At 39.5% G+C, this 21080-nt stretch overlaps 1 protein-coding gene across 1 annotated transcript in view; it reads left to right on the top strand.

Annotated features, from left to right (window-relative positions):
• Window positions 1-860: 860 nt before the first annotated feature.
• ZNF286A (zinc finger protein 286A) overlaps window positions 861-21080 on the top strand; it is a 46279-nt gene continuing 26059 nt past the window's right edge. Inside the window, exons 1-6 of the mRNA XM_008575907.1 lie at window positions 861-898; window positions 1281-1516; window positions 2477-2565; window positions 5638-5752; window positions 6897-6989; window positions 14667-15918. Coding sequence (XP_008574129.1) covers window positions 1480-1516; window positions 2477-2565; window positions 5638-5752; window positions 6897-6989; window positions 14667-15895 — 1563 coding nt within the window. The 5' untranslated portion in view covers window positions 861-898; window positions 1281-1479 and the 3' untranslated portion in view covers window positions 15896-15918. The remainder of the gene's footprint in view (window positions 899-1280; window positions 1517-2476; window positions 2566-5637; window positions 5753-6896; window positions 6990-14666; window positions 15919-21080) is intronic.

Below are 21080 nucleotides of genomic sequence, written 5' to 3'. Positions count from 1 at the left end.
GGCCTGAAGTATGGCAATGCTAGTGGGAATAGACACGAAAAAGTTGGATAGCTATTTTTAAAATGTAATAGAAGAGAAAAAGAGCTGGAGAAAAGAACTGAGAATATTCTGGTTTGGGCTTGTGCAAGTGGGTGACTGGGTAGTAATTTCATTCCCTGAGAAGAGGAGGGATAGTTTAGACATCTTGAGCTTGCGGTGGGTGGGTTAGCCGCATAACAATTGGAGAGACTTAACCACGTTCCCTTAATAGAACAACCTTTTTGGATAAATTTAAACTAATTCTTATGCCTGCAAAGAACTTGTTGCTCAAATTTACTGATGCTGGTTCAACCTTTTCAACTCATCTCACATAAATGAATTTTCAGGATTACTGGTAGTCTACAAATACAAGAACATCAGACTGAGTGTACAAACAGGAATATGCTCTTCCTAAAAATACAACTTTTACACGTTCTGAAGGAAAAGGTTGAGTTTTAGGTCAAAAATATGGATAGAATCCACATACTCTAAAACATCTTACATCAGAGTAACCTGGGTTGAACTCAGAGGCCCTAAGTACTGTGCTGTAGGCAGCAGTGCTGACATCGCGGGCATGCACACGGACTGCAGCCCGTGCCTCTGGGGTTCCCGCGCTCCCTTGTCGGGCGGTTCAGACACATGAAATGCTGCCCGATAGTCTCGCGAGATGGAAAGAGCTTGCTCGTCCTCGGATTCTCGCAACCGCGCCACGCGTGTTCCCACCTGCTGGGAAACAGGCGGGCGACGCCCAGGGGCTTCTGGGAATCGTAGTTCCAGACCGGATGAGGTCGGCCAGCCCGGGGCCCCGCTCATTGTTACGCATGCGCGACTCAGACCTGGTCCGAGAAGTTCGTCGCCTTTGTCAGGCCCGGGATGGGAGGTGAGTTTCTGGCTCAGACGCCGCTGCGTCTCGGGGGCGGCCCCGGGGGGTCGTTTTGCGCCGAGTCAGGGCTGGAGAGCGCGTTTGGGAAGGGAGCCTCGAGGGCAGACCGTGAGCCCCATCCCGTCACGCCGTGACGCGAATCCCTCCCCGCCGGGCCGCGGGTTCGAGCGCGGGGCGGGCGGGCGCGCGGCGTGGAGCTGGCGGCGCGGGTCCCGGGCGAGCGTCCCGAGCGCGGCGGTGTTTGTCTACGTTCCTTGGGCCTCGGTGGCAGCCCCAGCGCCATCTCTTCCAGGAGCTCGGTCCCCCCAAGGGACAGCTCCAAGCGGAGGGACAGGCATCGGAGGACCCAGCCTCAGGGACGCTGTCCCCGGGTTTCCAGTCTCCAGCTCCGTAGGACCGAGGCAGGCTCCACGGTGAGCAAGAAACCCGACCTGCCCTGCCCGAGACCTTGGAGCAGGGTCCCCAGAGGGAAGGCAGGAAGGAGGACACGAAGCCTCGGGGGCTCTAACCGTTCTGCACGGAGAGGTCCGGATTGGGGTGAAAAGCAGACTCTTCAGAACAAGAAGGAGGTGGCGATCATGGAGACAGATTTGGCCGAAATGCCCGAGCAAAGAGGTGAGAGTTGCTGAAGTGTTGAAGGTGTGTGGTGGAAGGACGAAATGCTTTCTCCTGCAGGGGAATCGGTTGCCTCAGGGAAGGGGGCTCTTGGCGGGGAGGGCGCTCTGTCTCCATGCCTTGGGGGCAGATGAGCTCTTAGAGTGAGAGTGGAGGATTTGGATGAGATCACCGTCCTTTCCTCTCCAGCTGTGTGCACGGTGGACCCTTGAAAGCCACCCCCCAATAGTGAGGGAAATGTTAGCTTCTGAGGCATGAGTAAAGCCTCAGTTACTTTTCCTCACACGCCCTTCCTCGCAAATGATTATCCCATCCTACACTCATATCAGTGGGGCTGAGAATTCAGCTTTTTAATTGGCAAAAATATTTTCCCACACCTGTCATCCCACTTTGTCCGCACGATGACCCTATGACTTCGATAGAACAAATGTATGTGTTTCAAAAGGAGGAAACAGACCTGGAAGTCACTGATTTCCAGTTCTACTAGACCATTGTTTCTTGACCAGTGTGGTCTGTGACCTCCTTGTCAGAATTCCCCCAGGGGCGCTTGCTAGATTTCTAGATAGTACCCAGAACTCAACCAATGATGACTACTTTGGGGTCCAGCAATCTACCTTTAAAGTAAGTTTGCAAGGTGATTTTTGAGAACCATTGAGCCTATATCTCTGATGTTAATTTAGTGTAGAGAAATCTGGGACATTAACTGGCATACTTTAAATTCTAGAGCAGAGAATGTCATTTTCCAGAAGGTGTTATGATGATAGCACCTGAATTTAAGCCCCAAGTGGCAACATTCTGGGACATTTTTCATGATCCTGGGAGGTGGTAGATTGTTTGGAGCTCTGTTCAGTCTCAGTGTTTGTAGGGAGCACATGTGTTATGGTAGAGGGATTTTTAGACTTGTGTATCAGAGTAACAAGATAGGTCTAGGCCCCATCATGAATGGTTTCTTGCCCTTAGCTCTGTCTTCCCAGGATTCTCCCCTTTCTCAAGAGAAGAACACAGAAGAGGAAGAAGTGACAGCTCTGCGCCTCACAGCCAGATCTCAGGTGAGTGTCTCTACTGATTACTGAAATTCCATCTTGTTTCACAGAGTACAGACACACTCGCTTCTTTTTGATGTGGGGTTTCTTTGTTCACTAGAGCCCACCTAGAGAGATGAGTTTTTAGCTCTAAGAGATTACTTGGGAGACTAATGGACTCAGTAGAAAATGTTTCCTCCTTCCTCATAGTACCTTTCTTCTCCATCTGCTACTTTTTGTCCATCAACAGGCAGGTAAACAGCATTTTCCTTCAGTCTACTGCTAATTTTTAGCTTGTTAATGTGGGAAACTATTTTAAAGATAATGTGGCATATACCTCTTAAAATTTGTTTCTCTAGGGAAAACAACATGCATGTAACTTTAAGTAAGGATTTAGGAAAGCACCTTAAATGCTGAAGTGGTTATAAAATAATAAGTTCTCTGTTCAGAGGAATGCTGAAAAAGGAAAGCCTGTGAGGGCTTAACTAAAAGAGTTAACAGTTAGAATTCAATCCTCTGAGATGATGAATGCTGAATTAATATCATGGTTGCAGCTTGCTTTTATATTGTTGCCAAACAAGGGCAAATATGGCAAATATTAAGAATTGCCAAACAAGGGCAAATATGGCAAATATTAAGAATTGTTAAATTTAAGAGGTGGTTGTATTATATGAGTGATTATTGTGTTTGTCTTTTTTTTTTAAAGATGACCGGTAAGGGAATCTTAACCCTTGACTTGGTGTTGTCAGCACCACGCTCACCCAGTGAGCGAACCGGCCATCCCTATATGGGATCCGAACCTGGGGCCTTGGTGTTATCTCTTGGCCACACTCTCCTGAGTGAGCCACGGGCCGGCCCTATTGTGTTTGTCTTTTAACTTTTGTACATTTGAAGATTTTTAAAAGAAGTTGGGTAGGAAAAAAGGAGCTCCCCATGATGAATGTGGCATACTGCAACCCAAAGATTCGTCAGTCCTCTTTGCTGCTATAATCCAGGTGTAAAAAGTAAACATTGCACGTTGGTAGTGTTTGTAAAAGTGACTTCTCAGGGTTCTTTATGTACCTGCTCATCTTCATTGGCTTCTCAGCCACCTTACATTAGTCTTAAAGACTTTATTAGTGAAGAAGTTTTAAGTTGTAGTTGATAAAAATTCACCTCAAACTGGCTTAAGCAAAAAGACATTTATTGATTAACGTAACTGAAAAATCAGTCTAGCTAGATAAGGGCTCAAGCAGTAACATTAAAACCGAATATCACTGACCTTTTCCTCTCTCTCCATGGGTTTTGCTCTCAAGCAGGCTTTTCTCCTAGTGCTGGCCTCTACCAAGCTTAGTCTTACATCTTCCTATGTTGAAGGCCAGACAAAAAGGGCAGTTTCTCTCTATGTCATTCCAGTAGAAGCACTGGGATTTACTCTAACAGAGTATTAGGCCCATTCCTGGACCAGTTCCTGCCCAGATCTAAGTATAATTGTCTATGGAATATACCTGCACACACACATACAAACACACATCCACCCATGAGTCAGAGATGGAGTCAGTACTACCTGAACTACACGGACAAAGTGTCCAGGCATAGTGTCTAGAGGATAATCAGGGTACAGGTACCAGAAGAAGGGTGAATGCTTTATGTATTTCAACACTTTGATATTAGATTTAAGACTGTTACAGCTATTATCAGGGTGGATGGAACCTGTTACGGAAATTTAAAAACCCTCTCTTTGTCCTTTTTGCATTTCATTAGATTTTGTTCGATGTTAATATTGTAACTTTCTTTTTTATTATAATTTGCTTGGACTATTTTTTTGGTCTCATTAGATTTTTAAAAATATTAATGTTTAGATTTTTGCTCATTGTAACAAGGTGAACAGCACAGACATAAAAAAATATAAAGGTAATTACTTCCCTCCCCAAATTCAATCCCTCAGCTCTTCCTACTACGGGTTAACAGTTTGTCATATGTTTTTCCATAGTTTTGTTGAGTTCACACTACTGTATTCAGACGTGGTATTTCCTCCCTCCATATATTTCTTTCCATTCCTCCCCCCACATCCACAACCTTGCAATAATATCTTGTTCCAATGGACTAGTTTAACTTGATTTGTATGCTCCACTCGTTTACTTACTTTATTATTTTTTAAATGAAATGGAAGTGTTTAAAGCTATGAAATTTCCTTTGGGTACAGTCGTAGCCATTTGGCATCACTTTGTATTTTATTTTATTTTGATATTCTGATTTTTTTTTTTATTTATCATCAGTTGTTGCTCTGTTCTATTTCTGTTTTGGAATTTATTGAAATTTACTTTGTTACGTTTTGCAAATACCTCATGAATGTTTAAGTAGAAGGTACATTCTATCCAGTTACAGCATTTGGTATATATTTATTTCAGAAACCTTGGGATATTATTCCCATTCTCTATGACTTAAAGGGGCATGTTGAGTTCTGATATGTCTATCTCCTTATACTTTTTGTATTTTTTGTCTTATAGAAATGTAATCTTATGATATTTTACACATAAACATTTATGAGTTATATCTGTACCCTTAATCAAATGAATTTGTTGCTGTCATTTTCCATAATTTAATACTTTTTTCCTTGAATTGATTCCATGTTTCACTGGATTTGGTGCTCGCTTCCAGTCTTTTCCTTCCATGACTTCTCCATTCACAAGTTCTGTATTACAGTTCATCTTCTGATTGGTTAGGTTGACTCACAGGGGGAATCATGCAGACATGCCTTTTTTTCCTTTGCTTATATTTTGTTAACTTTGCCGTACTACATTGTTGACTCATTAATACGTATTTTAATACCTTATTCCCCAGAAAAATTCTCATCTGCTAATGGAAAAACCACGATCTTAATTCTTTTGGTTCTCATATTGAATCTAACACTGTGTGTGTGTTACAGAATTGATACCCAGTAACTTTACATAAACTATTCAGAATCTGAAAACAATTAGAATATTTGTCACTTATCACTGTCGCTTTCCCTGTTGAGAGTATCTCAGGCCTTTGCTCCAGGGCCAGCAGCAACTGGAAATTACCACACTCACAATATCAAGTGAAAGATGGTGAAAAAAAGTATGTTTTGTGTCTTAGGAAACAGTGACATTCAAGGATGTGGCCATGGACTTTACGCCGGAGGAGTGGGGAAAGCTGGATCCTGTACAAAGGGATGTGATGCTGGAGAACTATAGGAACCTGGTCTCGCTTTGTAAGAACGGATTCTCATTGCGACTCTGAAATTTACTTCCTCATTACTTTAGTAAAAGTGAAGTAGCTTAACAAAGCCTTCACTTTTGCATTCAGGAGTCATAAAGTGTTCACTCTTTTGGACCTAGAGAAAATCTGTTTCTGCTCTAGGTTCTTTGTGAAAAGTCTGCTTGTTTTGTATCAGGATTCTTCGGATTCAAATGATAGAAACCTAATTCACACTAACTTGAAAGGGAAAAACAATCTAGATTTAGGGAATCAAATATATTATCAAGATTACTTATTTATTTTTAATCAACTGGCTTGGTTTTGTCCTGTATTACCTTTATTCTTAGGATCTCCCCATGAGGCAAAGATGGCCTTTGGCAGCACTGGGGTTACATTATTCTTCCAGTTAGGATGCTAAGCAAAAAAGAAAATTCTTCTACCCTGGGAGTTTCAGCAAATAGGGTCACCCACCCATTAGTGAAACAATCGATAGAGCCAGCGAGATGAAGTACTCTGACCAGTTCTGGATCCTGTGCCCACCATTGTGTGTGTATATGTGCACACATGGATGCACATACGTGCATATGTTTGTATGTGGGGTAGAAGGGACTACGTTAGCTCCTCCCAAACCTCATGTAACAAATCCCCTAAGAAAGTAACTTCTATTAACTGGAGAGGAACAGGGAAATCATTAGAAGATAAAAACTCTAGTTACCACCCTCACAATTTTGTGGTGCTGCCTGGAGGTCCCAGTTTTTTCATCTTCTTTCCTAAAGTAAGGACTAATCTGTAGTATCTCTCCAAAATTTCTTCACACAGTTAAGAAATTGAGAGAAATTCTCTTCATTTTTTGACAGTGAAAACATTTGTCTTTACAAACCCAGTTTAACTCCTTACCAGCCCACACTCTTGCTGCAAATACTTTAAGCTCCACTTAAAGGTCCGTGCTTCTTTACTCTAGACCTTACTGTAATGTCTTGACTTCTTTGTAGATTAAGGGGCTGGTACTATACTCCATTATAGATTTTTGTGCCCATCACAAATAACTGAGTTCCTTTTCTTTCTTTCCTTTTTCCTTCTCTACCTTTCCCTTCTCCTCCCTCTCTCCCTCTCTTCCTTCCTTCTTTCCTCCTTCTCTCTCTGTTTTTAATGAATAGGGCTTCCAGTTTCCAAACCTGAGAACTGCAATTTGGAGAATGGAAAAGAACCATTGAAGCTTGAGAGAAAAGTCCCCAAAAGCAGCTATTCAGGTGAGTCAAATAGACAGGAGTCTGCAGAAATGATAGCCCAGCAGGACAGTGAAGAAGTGTTTAAGAAAGAATATTGGAAGTGCCTATGTGCCTTTATTTTTTAAATATTTTTTTTAAAATTGTGATATATTTCAAATACATTCTGAAGTTTAGAAAATAAAATAACACTTGTGTATCTATCACCAGGATTAAGTACATCCTCATATTTTGCCTCATTTGCCTTTTTTCTTTTTTCCTTTTTTTGTACTATATAATACATAAAAGCATCATAATTGTACAGTTCTGTGAATTTTTACATATTGAGCACATTCATGTAACTCATGCCCAGAGCAAACAGTCGTATGAGTACCCTTGTGCCCTCTTTTAGTCACCTCTCTCTTCCCAAAGGTAACCTTATCCTAACTTGTGACCCCATAAGTTAGTTTTGACTATTCTTGACCTTTATAGAAATGGAATCATACTGTGTATTCTCTTGTGTCTGGCTTCCTTCACTGAACATTAGCTGTGAGATACGTCCATGTTGTTGGATGTCCTAGTTTGTTCATTCTCATTGTTGTACAGTCTCTCGTTAAGTCAGTATACCAGTTTATGAATCCATTTTCCTGAAGATGGGCGTTTGTTTCCAGTTTCTGACTATATGTGTAGTGCTACAATGCACATTCTTTTACATGTCTTTTGGTGATCCTATGTATGCTTTTCTATTGGATACCTACATACAAGTAGAATTGTTGGGTCATAAGGAAGGTGTGTGTTCACTTTTGGTAGATGTTGCCAAAGAGGTTTCCAAAGCCAACATAACAATTACTTTCCCACCAGCAGAGTATGTGAGTTGTGGTTGTTCCATATGCTTATCAACACTTAATATTGTCTCTCTGCAATTTGGCCATTCTTAGGGATATGTGATATCTTTTACTTTTTGAGAATTAAAAAATATTACAGATTCAGTTAAAGTCCTTTCATTCTCTTTCTCTCCTAGCAGTTAGCACTATATCTTGAAGTTGGTGTGAATCATTTCAATGTTTGTATGTGTATGTATACACACACACGTGCATATACATAGATCCATAAAATTATGTATATTTCACTATGTTATACCTTTTCTTCTGTAATCTAATTTTTTAAATTTCATATTGTATGTTGATATTAGTCTGTGTTAGTATGTATGAATCATGTTTATTCAGTAAGTCCATTGTGTGAATAAACTGAACAGTTATTTTTCCTTTTTGGCTATGAGTGACAGAGTTGGATGGATCTTTACTGATTCCTTATGTTCATCTTGAGAGTTGGCTTAGGGTAAATAACTGGAGGAAGAATTACTGGGTCTTAAAGTATCATATGTTTAGCTTTACTAGGAACTACCAGGGTCTTGCCACCATCACCTGGCCAACAGTTGATGTTATCACAATTATTAATTTTTATCAAACTGATGGGTACAGGATGTTATTTTGTGTTTTTTAATTTGCATTCCTCTGAGTGGTAATTATGAGTGAGTTTGAACATTTCATATTTATTGGCTATTCAGTAAGTTTCCTTTTTTGTGAATTACCTGTTGATACTTTTTGCCTGTTTTTAAAAATTGTGCTGTTCACATCTTTTTCTTGATTTGTTGGAGTTCTTTATATATTTTAGATACTAACGCATGAACAGAGGTAGCATTAGAAATCAGTGAGGAAAAATTGGTTCTTCCAATCTTTGACTTATTTTATTTTATGGTATCTTAGGCATACAGAGTTTTAAAATTTTAATATCAGATTTATTTTGTTTTATAGTTTGCTTTTTATGAATTGTCTTTCTTATCCCAATATCAGAAAGATAATCTCTATTTTATTCTAAAATATTCAAGTTTTGTTTTACAGGTATTTATTTTGTATGTGGTATGAAATATGGGACTGACTTTTCCATGCTTAAAGCCAATAGTCCAGCATCATTTATTGAATCTTTTGTCACTGATTTGTAATGCCAAACCCAGTTCTCCTACATACTTGGATCTATTTCTAGGCTCTCTGGTTTACTTATCTATATATGCCCCCCTACCATACTGTTTTAATTACTGTACTTATGTATCTCATAAAGAAAGTCCTTCCTGAATATTCTTCTTCTTCTTAATCTTATTGCTCTTTTGAGTGCCAAGAGAGTTTTAAAATCTTTTCCTTTGATTTTAGATATGTCTGTTTCTCCTTGTAGGCCTGTTAGTTTTTGTGACTTGCATACTCACCACCCTTCTTTTTTTTTTGTGGGAGATTTTGCTGTTTTCTTTGTGATCTGTAAGAGCTCTTTGTATATGAGATATTTACCCTTCGTTATGTCATAGATTTTTTTTCTAGTTTTTGCCTTTTAGTTTTGCTGTGCCTTTTGATGTACAAATTTAATGTTTCACAATCTTCTATTTTCTGCCTTTTGAGTATGGCTTGAGAAGTCCTTTCTCACCCCAAGATTACATGAATATTTGCCTATAATTTCTAGTATATTTTTCTTTGAATTTTTTCTTTAAATCCTTAATCCATTTGAAATTGCCTCTTACTTCTCTGGGTGTATCTTCCTAGCCTTTTTCAAACAATTAAATGTTTGAATTGCTCAGGATTTGACTTTAATCTCCCTTCCCTTTGTATACTTGAAGTCATAAACTTAAGTGCTTACATGGGCCAGGAGGTGGTGTAACTGAGTGAAGCAAGCAGGGTGGGACTGATAAACTAGAGGAACACACACCTCAACTGAAATGAGTAGCCATTACTCCATTGGCTCTAGCTGAAGGGCTGGCATACTTTTTATGTAAAGGGCTAGATAGTAAATAATTAGACCTAGTAAATAAGTAGGTCTCTCTGCAACTATTCAATCTGCCATGGGAGTTTAAAAGCAGCCTTAGATAATACATACGTGAATGGGTATGACTGCGTTCCAGTAAAACTTTGTTTAGGAAAATAGGCAGCAGGCTGTCTGTATTTGCCAACCCCTGCTCTAACTGGTTGTTGTCATTCAGTGTGCTACCAGTTTTTTTCAATGGAAACCCCAAATTTGATTTCTATGTGAAATCTCCCTGTTTTTAAAAGCTGGCAACTAATACGGAAAATTTATATAAACAGTGTGGGCCAAACAACTGTCTGAGGTCAGATTTGGTCAGCTACTCATCTGTTTGCAGCCTGTACTTTCTCCTTATGTCGTCTTATCGTTCCCACAACCAATTTTCATCTATCCTGATGAGTTCCAAATTTGTATTTCCATTCTAGACCTCTCCTTGGAGCTCCTGTTCTGAACATCTCTGTAACTATTTGTCTCCATTTGCTCATGTCAAAGACATTTCAATACAACTTGTTTAAAACTAAATGTTGGAAATATGCCCAAATCCTCCTTCCCCCTGCCCAGCAGGATCCTTTTCCAGTAATTGTCTTAACGATACATACTGTTTTATCAAATTGTACATGCCAGAAATCTATGAACAGTCTTTGCATTTCCCCTTCTCTCATTTATCCAATTTATTATTATATTTACCTAATTATATTGTAAATATTTCTTGACTCTTAACATCCCTCCATATCCCTTTTGTTTGCCTGGACTACTATGATAATCTCTCTGACTCTGTCTTTGCCCCTGTATACTCTGTTCTGTTCTGCTTAAAACATTTTGATGGCTTCTCATTGCCTTTAGGATAACAGCCAAAATCCTTGAGGCCTATGGAGTTTTGCAAAATCTGACTCTTACTTATTATTCCAGCCTTATTTCTAACCTACTCTCCCTCTGTCTCTGTGTTCTATTGTAGCAGTTATTGAATGTTTTGGCATCATAGGATCTGGTGTAACTAAAAATTATCGAGAGCCCTAAAGAGCTTTTGTTTATGTAGGTTATATCTACCAATATTTAGAAATTAAATATCGTATTAGAAATTAAAACTCAGAAAAATTTTAAGCTGTTAATTCATTTAAAAATAACAATTATAAACCCATTATATGTTAACACAATATAATTTTTATGAAAAACAGAAACAAAAAATGGCATTGTTTTACACTTTTGCAAATCTCTAATGTATGGTTTAGTAGAAGATAGCTGTATTCTCACACATGCTTCTGAATGCAGTTTGTTGTGATATGTTGTTCTGGTTGAAGTGTATGAAGAAAACCCAGCATCACAGAGATATACTCATATAGTTTTGGAAAAGGAAGAAGTATCTTATAACCTTTTCAGATAAGTATGGCTATTCTTCTTTGATATGACTCCAAAACCGGACAAGTGGTAATTTCTTGAAGATTAGGTACAATGTGGAATCTGAAACCATATCCAGAAATTTTTCATACTCCGTTAACATTAAAATTTGTTGATCTTTTGGAAAATATTTGTTCATTAAGTTTTATAGATCTTCCAAATGTTGACACTTTGCATTGTCAATGTTTTTAAAAATCATATTTTTTAATGTCACCACTGACCTTACCAGAAAAGTCTTTTAAGTTTTAAGAAGCTATCAAGCTCTCAGTGGTAGGTAAATGTTTTCCAAAACTTGTAATTTCTGCTTGAAGGCTCAAATTTTACCAAATACTGTCATTTGTTTTTTCTTGAAATGACAAGCTCACTTTGTTCATTTCTAAGAAATAATCTGCTAAATACTCAATGTGGGCAACATAGTTTTTCTGTTAGTTATTCTTTCAAGTAGAAATGTCCATGAAAAAAGTGGTTAGTTCTGCTCACTATTCAACTGATTGCAGAAGGGATTTTCTTCAAGAAAACCATCATACTTCCGTGCGAACAGAATCGTCTTATGAATATTTATTTCATCAACCCAGAATGTTAAAAAGTGTTGTACTCAAGGATTCAAATTTAATGAAATTTATAATGTTTATTGCTTCTTTAGACATATTTTTTTTTTCTTTTTGTCTTTCTTACTGACCGGTAATGGGATCGCAACCCTCGGTGTCACGCCCGTACCGGGGACCGGCAACGGGATTGCAACCCTTGGTGTTGCGCCCGCACCACGCTCAGCCAGTGAGCAGGAACCGGTCACCTCATGGGATCCGAACCCTCGGTGGGAGCGCCGCCGCGCTCCCAAGCGGCGCACTCTCCAGTGCGCCACCTGGCCGGCCCTCTTTAGACATTTTTAAGTGAAACTGGCTTTTTTGCTTTTTAACTGAGAGTTACATGGTGGGGAGGAATATAGTAATTACTAATAAGTTTAGTGTCATTGTCCTGATTTGTGCTAAGTTGTCAACAGTTTTACCACCATTACTTTTGCAACCTCAGGAAAAATACCACAACAGTGAAAAAGGCAAATAACATCTAAGTGTTATTTTTGAAAGTAGTTTTGAACTTACCAGTCTCCCAGGGGTCCATGGACCACAGGTCAAAATCTCTATCTCTACCTGCCTATACCAGCCTTTTATCAATTTATGTTTTATTTATTTAACAAACACTTATGTAGCACTTATGCTATGTCACAGTTTTAAGTGCTTTATAAATATTCTCATTTAATGCTCATTAAGGTAACTATTATTGTTATTCCATATGAAGTGGGCACTGTTATTGCCATATCATACACATAAGGAAACCGAAGTAGAGAGGTTAAATAACTGTCCAAGATCACAGAACTAGTAAGTGGCAGCACTGGGATTCAGTTTCATGTGTTCTGATTCTAGTTCATATTCTCAGCCGCTGTACTTTTCTTGAATGTCCCTCTTACCTTGGGGCTTTCATACATATCATTCCCCACACTTTTGTCACATCATGGAATATGCCCCCAAGTCCCAAGTCCAGTCCACTTTCATTCATCTCAGTGATTTACTTCCTCAGAGAATCCTCTTCCTCTTATTCACCCTCAGATTTTTCTTTTTTTTTTTTTTGTCTTTTTTCGTGACCGGCAACGGAATCGCAACCCTCGGTATTGCGCCCGCACCTCGCTCAGCCAGTGAGCGGCCGGTCTGTATGTGGGATCCGAACCCTTGGTGGGAGCGCCGCCGCGCTCCCAAGCGGCGCACTGTAGCAGTGCGCCACCGGGCCAGCCCCACCCTCAGATTTTTCATAGCATCATTTGCCTTCTATTTCTCAATACTTTGAACAGGTTCAGTTTTATATTTATTTGTGAATGTTAGATTAAATTCTCTTTACCTCTGTGTGTAGGGACTATGTGTATTTTCCCCCAGTAACTAGCACAGAGCCTAGTACATGGTAGATATTCAATAGATATTTGTTAAATAAAATAGATAAACAGATGAGTAGATGAATGAATAGAACTTATTTGGGTGTATGAAATGAGGGAAAAGTCTAACTTAATTTTCTTCTAAATGTGTAATCATTGTTATGGCACCATTTGTTAGAAAAACAAATCTATCTTTTGTTTAACAATTGAAGTATCATCTTTATATTATCCTTAATTCTTTTATATACCTGAGTTTATTTCTGAACTTTTCTATTTCACTGATCTGTTTCTTCCTTTGAACCATGGTGTTTAAACTATTTTATCTTTACAAAATAGTTTCATATTGGATATAAAAATTCTAATATACTTATATTAGATATATTTAGAGAGGTTTACCTCCCACCCCTGTCCTCTTTCTTCTGTTTTGATATTTTCCCTATAGGTAACATTTTTATTAGTCTTTTGTTTATCCTTCCTTGGTATTTGAAAATATATTGGCCGGCCCGGTGGCGCACTGCTACAGTGCGCCACTTGAGAGTGCGGTGGCGCTCCCGCCGAGGGTTCAGATCCCACGTACAGACCTGCTGCTCACTGGCTGAGCGAGGTGCGGGCGCAGCACCGAGGGTTGCGATCCCGTTGCCGGTCCCGGTCCGGTACAGGCGCGACACTGAGGGTTGTGATCCGTTGCCGGACACGAAAAAAGACAAAAAGGAAAAAAAAAAAAGAAAAAGAAAAAAAAAAGAAAATATAACCAAATAGTATATATATTTGTATCCCCGTCCTTTTTTCCTACACAAAATGTAGCAGGGTATGCATGCTCATTTACACGTTGCTTTTTTTATTTTTCTCATTATATTCTGGAGATCACATCATAGCAATATAGAGATCTTTCTCATTTTTTAAAAAGTTGTATAGTACTTCATTATATGTATACTCTATAGTTTATTCAGTCATTTTTCTACAGTTGAGCTGTTAACTTTCTTTTGCTACATCAGTGTTGCAGTGAATAGCCTTGTACATATATCATTTCATATCTTTGCCATTACATATGAGAGATCACAGGAGATTTTTGATCAGGGACATATTATAAAAGCATTGTTACATTAAACTGGCAGTGGGATGCACATTTGGACATGAGTAGGATTGGAAGACTGGACACTTAGAAGTCATAACTGTACTCTACACTAAGTAAGATGATAACTGCCTGGATATTTATTATAGCAGTAGGTATTCTGTAAAAAGTTGTTTCTCTCCATGCTGGTCTAATGTACTCATTGCCTGCTCATTCACTGATATATTGCTTTATCTGCATCCCTCCTCTATATTTCTGGTCATCTTCCTTCTCTTATGGCTGTACTGGATGGGGTGTATTCATTTTCTCTGCATATTCTGACCATTTGTTTCCCTCCATATGCTTCTCTTTGCAAATCATCTATTGAGTCAAATCCACTTATTTCTTGATGGCATGCTTTCATCTTTATTAACTCTTACCTATTACAGTACTGCCTTTTTGTTGAGCACAGAAACAAAGGAAATTTGCATTTCCAATCAATGTCTTTCAGACATGGAGACAAGACCTGAGAGCAAGGATTCAACTTCAGTGCAAGATTTTTCCAAAGAATCATGCCAGGTTGCAATAATAGACAGAATAACAAGGAGTAGTGTCTATGACTCCAACTTGGAAACAGCTCTTGAATGTGAAAATTGGTTAGAAAATCAGCAAGGAAATCAGGAGAAACACTTCAGAGAAATATTTACCCATGTGAATTCACTCCCTGAGAAAAGAGATCATGAGCGTGATGTATGTTGGAAAAACTTCAGTCAGAAGTCTGTCCTTATTGCTCAAGACAGAGTTCCCAAAGGATCCTATACCTTTCATACACTTGAGAAAAGATTGAAACAGAAATCAAACGTAATGAAAAAGCAGAGAACCTATAAGGAGAAAAAGCCTCATAAATGTAATGATTGTGGTGAACTCTTCACTTACCATTCAGTTCTTATTCGACACCAGAGAGTCCATACTGGAGAGAAACCCTATACCTGCAATGAATGTGGTAAATCTTTTAGCCACAAAGCTAATTTAACTAAACATCAGAGAACTCATACTAGAATTCTCTTTGAGTGCAGTGAGTGCAAGAAAACCTTCACAGAAAGCTCATCTCTTGCAGTACATCAGCGAATTCACATTGGAGAGAGACCTTATGAATGCAATGAATGTGGGAAAGGTTTTAATCGAAGTACACATCTTGTGCAGCATCAGTTGATTCATACTGGAGTGAAGCCTTATGAATGTAATGAATGTGATAAAGCTTTCCTTCATTCATCAGCACTAATTAAACATCAAAGAACTCATACTGGAGAGAAACCCTATAAATGTCAAGAATGTGGGAAAGCCTTTAGCCATTGCTCATCCCTTACTAAGCATCAGAGAGTTCATACTGGAGAAAAGCCATATGAATGTAGTGAATGTGGAAAAACATTTAGTCAAAGCACACATCTTGTTCAGCATCAGAGAATTCATACTGGAGAGAAACCTTATGAGTGTAATGAATGTGGGAAAACCTTTAGCCGGAGCTCAAATTTTGCTAAACATCAGAGAATTCATATTGGAAAGAAACCTTACAAATGTAGTGAGTGTGGAAAAGCCTTCATTCATTCATCAGCTCTTATTCAACACCAGAGAACTCATACTGGAGAGAAACCCTTTAGATGTAATGAATGTGGGAAAAGCTTTAAGTGCAGTTCATCCCTCATCAGACATCAAAGAATTCACACTGAAGAGCAACCCTGAAAAATTACTGAATGTGAAGAAATGTAAGTTGGTTTTATCACTGTGTTAAATACCTAAGTATTTAGGTGGAAGACCCTTAATATGCACTTGACAACCAATTCTTTATGCTTCTAATTGCACTTGCATAATACATTCTTTTGAGCCATAGGTAGTATGTTTCTTATCTCCATTGATTTGATCCCCAACCTCCCAAATACCCATTTGTGGAAATTCAAGAAATCCCTGAGAGTGGGAAGCAGTATGAACATTATGAAATCTAATTTCCCCAACTCTTGGTCATATCAGAGCCCTTTTGTAGCCTCTCAGTTTGTAAGGAAATTCTTATTTGATAGGTTAGGCTGAGGGTTTATATCCTTTCCATCAGGAAGATATAGGGTGGTTCTTGTTACTCTTTGAATCCAAAGTAGAGATTCAGATATACAGATGGTGTCACTTCTCCAGAGAGTATCATTTCTTTTATATTACCCATAAAACCTAAAAAGGCTAAGTGTTGAGAGTTGCTTAGGACTTTTTCCCTGTCCCCAAAGGCTACTGTTTAATTTGATGAACATAACTAGAATGTATTTACAGCAGGTTTTAAGTTATGTTCATGTGGAATATGTTGGTCATAGATTTAAGTAATTGGTATCCCACTTCTGTGGAGATCTTCCATGAATTTTTATTCCCTGGAAGTTACCCTAAAGTAGAGAGTTGTGAACCAAGTCCCTGTTTTCTTATCCTTGTTTCTCTAATCAAAGTATCAGGGAGACTTCATTCCTCTACAGTATTCAGCTTTTTGTAAACTATGCTTTGTCACTTTGAGAAAAAGCCCCAGTGATTATTGTGGGTCTGAAAAGTTGATGGGCTCAATGTGTTGTTGTATTTAGGGTCCCAGGCAAGAAGAACTGAAACATCTTAGGCACCAGGGCATACCTTCCTGTCAGGCATGAAAAACAGCTCATAGGACAGTCCTCAAGTGGCTCCCTTGAGGATAAGCAGCTTCCCTTCATGAAGAAGTTGCCATTTCTCTGGCCTTCATGTTTACCCACATTGTTTTTGTTGTTCTTGTTCTATACATGTTGGTTGGCCTTTATCCCAGAGCCCTAAAGAAGATAGACAGTGCGTGAAAACACAGTGATATTTTAGCATGAGTTCCTTGGGTGACCAAAGACCAGTGGTAGGATTGGAAAAGTTTAAGTAGATATTTAGTAAAACATTATACAAATGTCAGATTTTTAATGTTACTCTTTTACATATTATGTGTTGTATGAAAAGAAAGCTATAGAAAATTATACAAAAAAAAAATTAACCACAGATTTTTTCTTTTTTCTCTTCTGAATCCTTTCCTTCATGACCATCTAGCAACCAGTCCATATTTCTGCCACTTCCACATTATCCTCTTATAATTCCCTCTCAGTAGACCTTAATTTTATGATTGAGGAAAATTAGGGGAATAGAATTTATAGAAGTGGTGGTAGTGGAGAACACAATCATTAAGGATGAACAGAGTATAAATCCTGTAATGATGGAAATCATGGGAAACAAGAGTGAAAGGATTTTTCACAAAGAGATTTTAGAATGAGCAAAAAAACACATTGAAGGGGGTTGAGGTGGGTGGGAAGGCTTAGGGTATGAGAGGTCAGGGTAGGATAATGGCTGATTCAAAATACAGGAAAAGGAACTCAACTCTTTCATCACCTTAATATTCAGCATTAATGATTCAGGGCAGGAATTAACAAACTATGGCCTGGACTCATGGACCAAGTCTGGCCTACCACCTGTTTCTGTAAATAATATTTTATTGAAACTCAGCCACATTCATTTACATGTTGTCTTTGGATGCTTTTGCATGTGATGGCAAAGTAGAGTAGCTGCAGCAGAGACTGTCTTCAAGCTGATGTAACAAAATACCATAAACTGGAAAGCTTATAAGCAGCAAAGATATATTTCTCACAGTTCTGGAGGCTGGAAAGTCTAAGATCAAGGTCTGGTGAGGGCCTGCTTCATGGTTCAGAGAAGGTACCTTATCACTGTCCTCAAATGGTATAAAGGGTGAACTCATCTCTTCAGCCCCTTTTAAGGACCTGAATCCCATTCATCAGTGCTCTACCCTCATGACCTAATCACCTCCCTAAGGCCCCACCTTCTAGTGTCATCACATAGGTGATTAATTTTCACCATATGAATTTTGGAGGGACATATTCAGGTTATAGCAGATTGTATGTCCCGCAAAGCCTAAAATATTTCCTATTTGTATTTGTCTCTTTACAGAAATGTTTGCTGTTCCTTGTGCTAGATTATCCATGCCATGTTAAGAGGTGGGGTATAGGGATTAAACCAGTTAGAAGTCAGGTGGAATGAAAAGTTGTAATGATGGTGAACCTATCCTTCACTAGGGACTAAAGCCATTATAGTTACCTTCATAGGACACACTGGTAAGCACATAAAGGCAGATAAACACCCAGTGGTACTACTCAGTAATTTATTAGTCCTGCCAGTCTATTTTTAATGTTACAGAATTGTGTGTGTGTGAGTGAGAGAGAATTGACATGAGGAAAATAAAAGAGAGGGGAAATGATGCATCAAAATACTCCTAACCCTAAGATGTTACTGTATGTTGTTGAAGAATTGAAGTTATTAAAACTTTCAATATGTCAAATGCTTGAGTGAAAAGAAATCCATCTGGTGCCAAAATTCGAGTAATGAAATAAGGCCAACTATGGGTTATCAAAGTTGAGTTTGAATTCTGCCTTCTCCACTTAGCAATTATGTGACTTTGAAGAGCCATTTACTTTCTCTGAGTCTCAGGTTTTTTTATCTGTAAAATGGGAATAAATCATCCCTTTCTCATAAGATTCTCATGAGGATTAAATAGGACAGTGTATATAGAGGACCTAGCACACAATAAATAACTATAGAGAGCCCCCTTGCTCCCCCCTTCCTTATTTTCTCTCACTCTCTGGAAAAATAGAATTAAAATATAATACAAATCTTTACAGGAACTTTTTGAATGCCCCTCGTGTGTATGTGTGTGTGTATTTTATATAGATATAAAATAAACTGGCTAAGCATCAGTCAGTAGAAGTTGAGTGAGTGTATCTTCCACACCTTTTGTTTACTGATTAAGAGCTGTAACCCTCCTGTTCTCTGGCTTATCATAGTGATGGGGCTTCACTTCTTTCTGTTCTTGCTTCCATCTGGTATGTTTCCTAAACAGCCTCCTTGAGAGCCCCTGGAACCTACTTTTTTTCCTTCTGAGTATCACTTAACCAGGAGCTATCTGATGGTTCCAGAGATTCAAGTTTGCAACCAAATTGCTGTTTAGTGTTACAGCTCTGCTGGGCACAGCCCAGAGAAAAAGGAGCCTGCAGCTTTTCCAGGCCAGTGTTGCACATTGCCAGTGGCCCTACAGTTCTGGGGTCCCAACGGCAGCCCTCCTTCCTTGGCTCTACTAGACATCTCCCTGGTGGAGGCTATCTGTGGTGGCTCTGACCCCACATTTCTGCTCAGAATTGCTCTAGTAGACGGCCTTTGTGGGGGCTCCACCCCCGTGGCCTAGGCCCCCAGCCTTTTCCATGCATCCTCTGAAATCTGGGTGGAGACTGCCACATCTCCACTGCTCTCATGTTCTGCCAGCCTGCAGACTTAACATGATGTGGATGCCAACAAGATTTCTGGCTCATGCTCTCCAGAGCTGCTATACAAACCATACTTGGGGCCACTTGAGGCAGGGCTGCTCCAGGCAGAGCAGCTGGGATACAGGGAGTAGGTTCCTGAGGGCAGCCGTGCTCTAGGTCTGTCCTCCAGAACAACTTGGTCCCCCTAGGCCTCTGGGTCTGTGATGGGACAGGCGCCCTTCCAGACTTCTGACATGCCTTCAGGGCTTTTCTCCTGTTGTCTTGACTTTTAGCATCTGGCTGCCTCATCAGCAAGCTAATGTCTTTAGCAACCAATCTATGTGCTGCACCCTTGCATTTTTGTTCTGAAAGGGCTCTCTCATTCTTTACCACGTGAACAGGCTGTATATTTTCCAAATCTTTATGCCGTGCTCCCCTTTTAAATTCTGGATTTACATCATGCTTTTTCTGCCATACCTCAGTACAGGCTGTTGCAAGTGTCCATGCAGCTTCCATAGTGCTTTGCTGCTTGGAAATTTATTCCACCAAACATTCTGGTTCACAATTCTTAAGTTCCACTTTCCACAAAGTCCTAGGGCATGGACACAATGCAGCCAAGTTACTTGCTGTGGTGTAGCAAGGGTGATCTTTTGTCCAATTCCCAATAAGTTCCTTATTTCTGAGACCTCATCATCAGCATGGCCTTTACTGCCCACATTTCTACCAGTATTCTGGTTGCAACCATTTAACCAATCTCTGTAATGTTCCAAACTTTCCCTCATCTTTTTGTCATCTTCTGAGTCCTCTAAACTCCTTCCTTTGCCCATTACCCAGTTCCAAAGCCATTTCCACATTTTCAGGTATCTATAGCAGCAGCCCACTCCTCAATACAAATTTGTTGCATTAGTCCATTTCGTGTTGCTATAAAAGAATACCTGGGACTGGGTAATTTATAAAGAATGTACTTTTATTTGGCTTACGATTCTGGGATAAGTGCATGTGATGCAGGCCTCAGGTTGCTTCTACTCATGGTGGAAAGTGGCAAGAATGCGGCAGGTGGAAGCAAATCACATGGTGAAAGGAAGTGAGAGAGAGAGGGGAAGTGCCAGGGTCTTTTAAACAACCAGCTCTTGTAGGAACTAGTAGAGAACTCATTCACTACTACCTACCCTAGGGAGAGCATTAATCCATTTGAGAGATATCTGTCCCCCAGGACTCAAAACAGCTGCCAGCACTGCCACATTGGGGATCAGATTTCCACATGTTTTAGGGGAACAATAACATCCAAACTCTATCATTGATTAAACAGTTACCATCTCAAATATTGCTTTTGCCATACTGGAAGAAAAGGGGGAGCTACAGGGTCCTGCACTGACATACTTCACTTCCCTTCACAATTATATTCTCTAAAACAGGTCAGTGCCCCCATCCAACCTTTCCTGGTAAGCTCTCTCCTGTGCATCTCTCTGCAGAAGAAGAGGCTCACTCTCCCACTCTCCACACACTGCAGGATTAGTAAATTCATAGAAGACGGCATCCTTGCCTTTTTAAAACCATCATCATCAATCCTCGTGTACAAATACCTTTTC

Source organism: Galeopterus variegatus, unplaced genomic scaffold (genome assembly GCF_000696425.1).
Source record: "Galeopterus variegatus unplaced genomic scaffold, G_variegatus-3.0.2 Scaffold1255, whole genome shotgun sequence".
Classification (NCBI taxonomy): Eukaryota; Metazoa; Chordata; class Mammalia; order Dermoptera; family Cynocephalidae; genus Galeopterus; species Galeopterus variegatus.
This window is presented reverse-complemented; position numbering and strand designations above follow the sequence as displayed.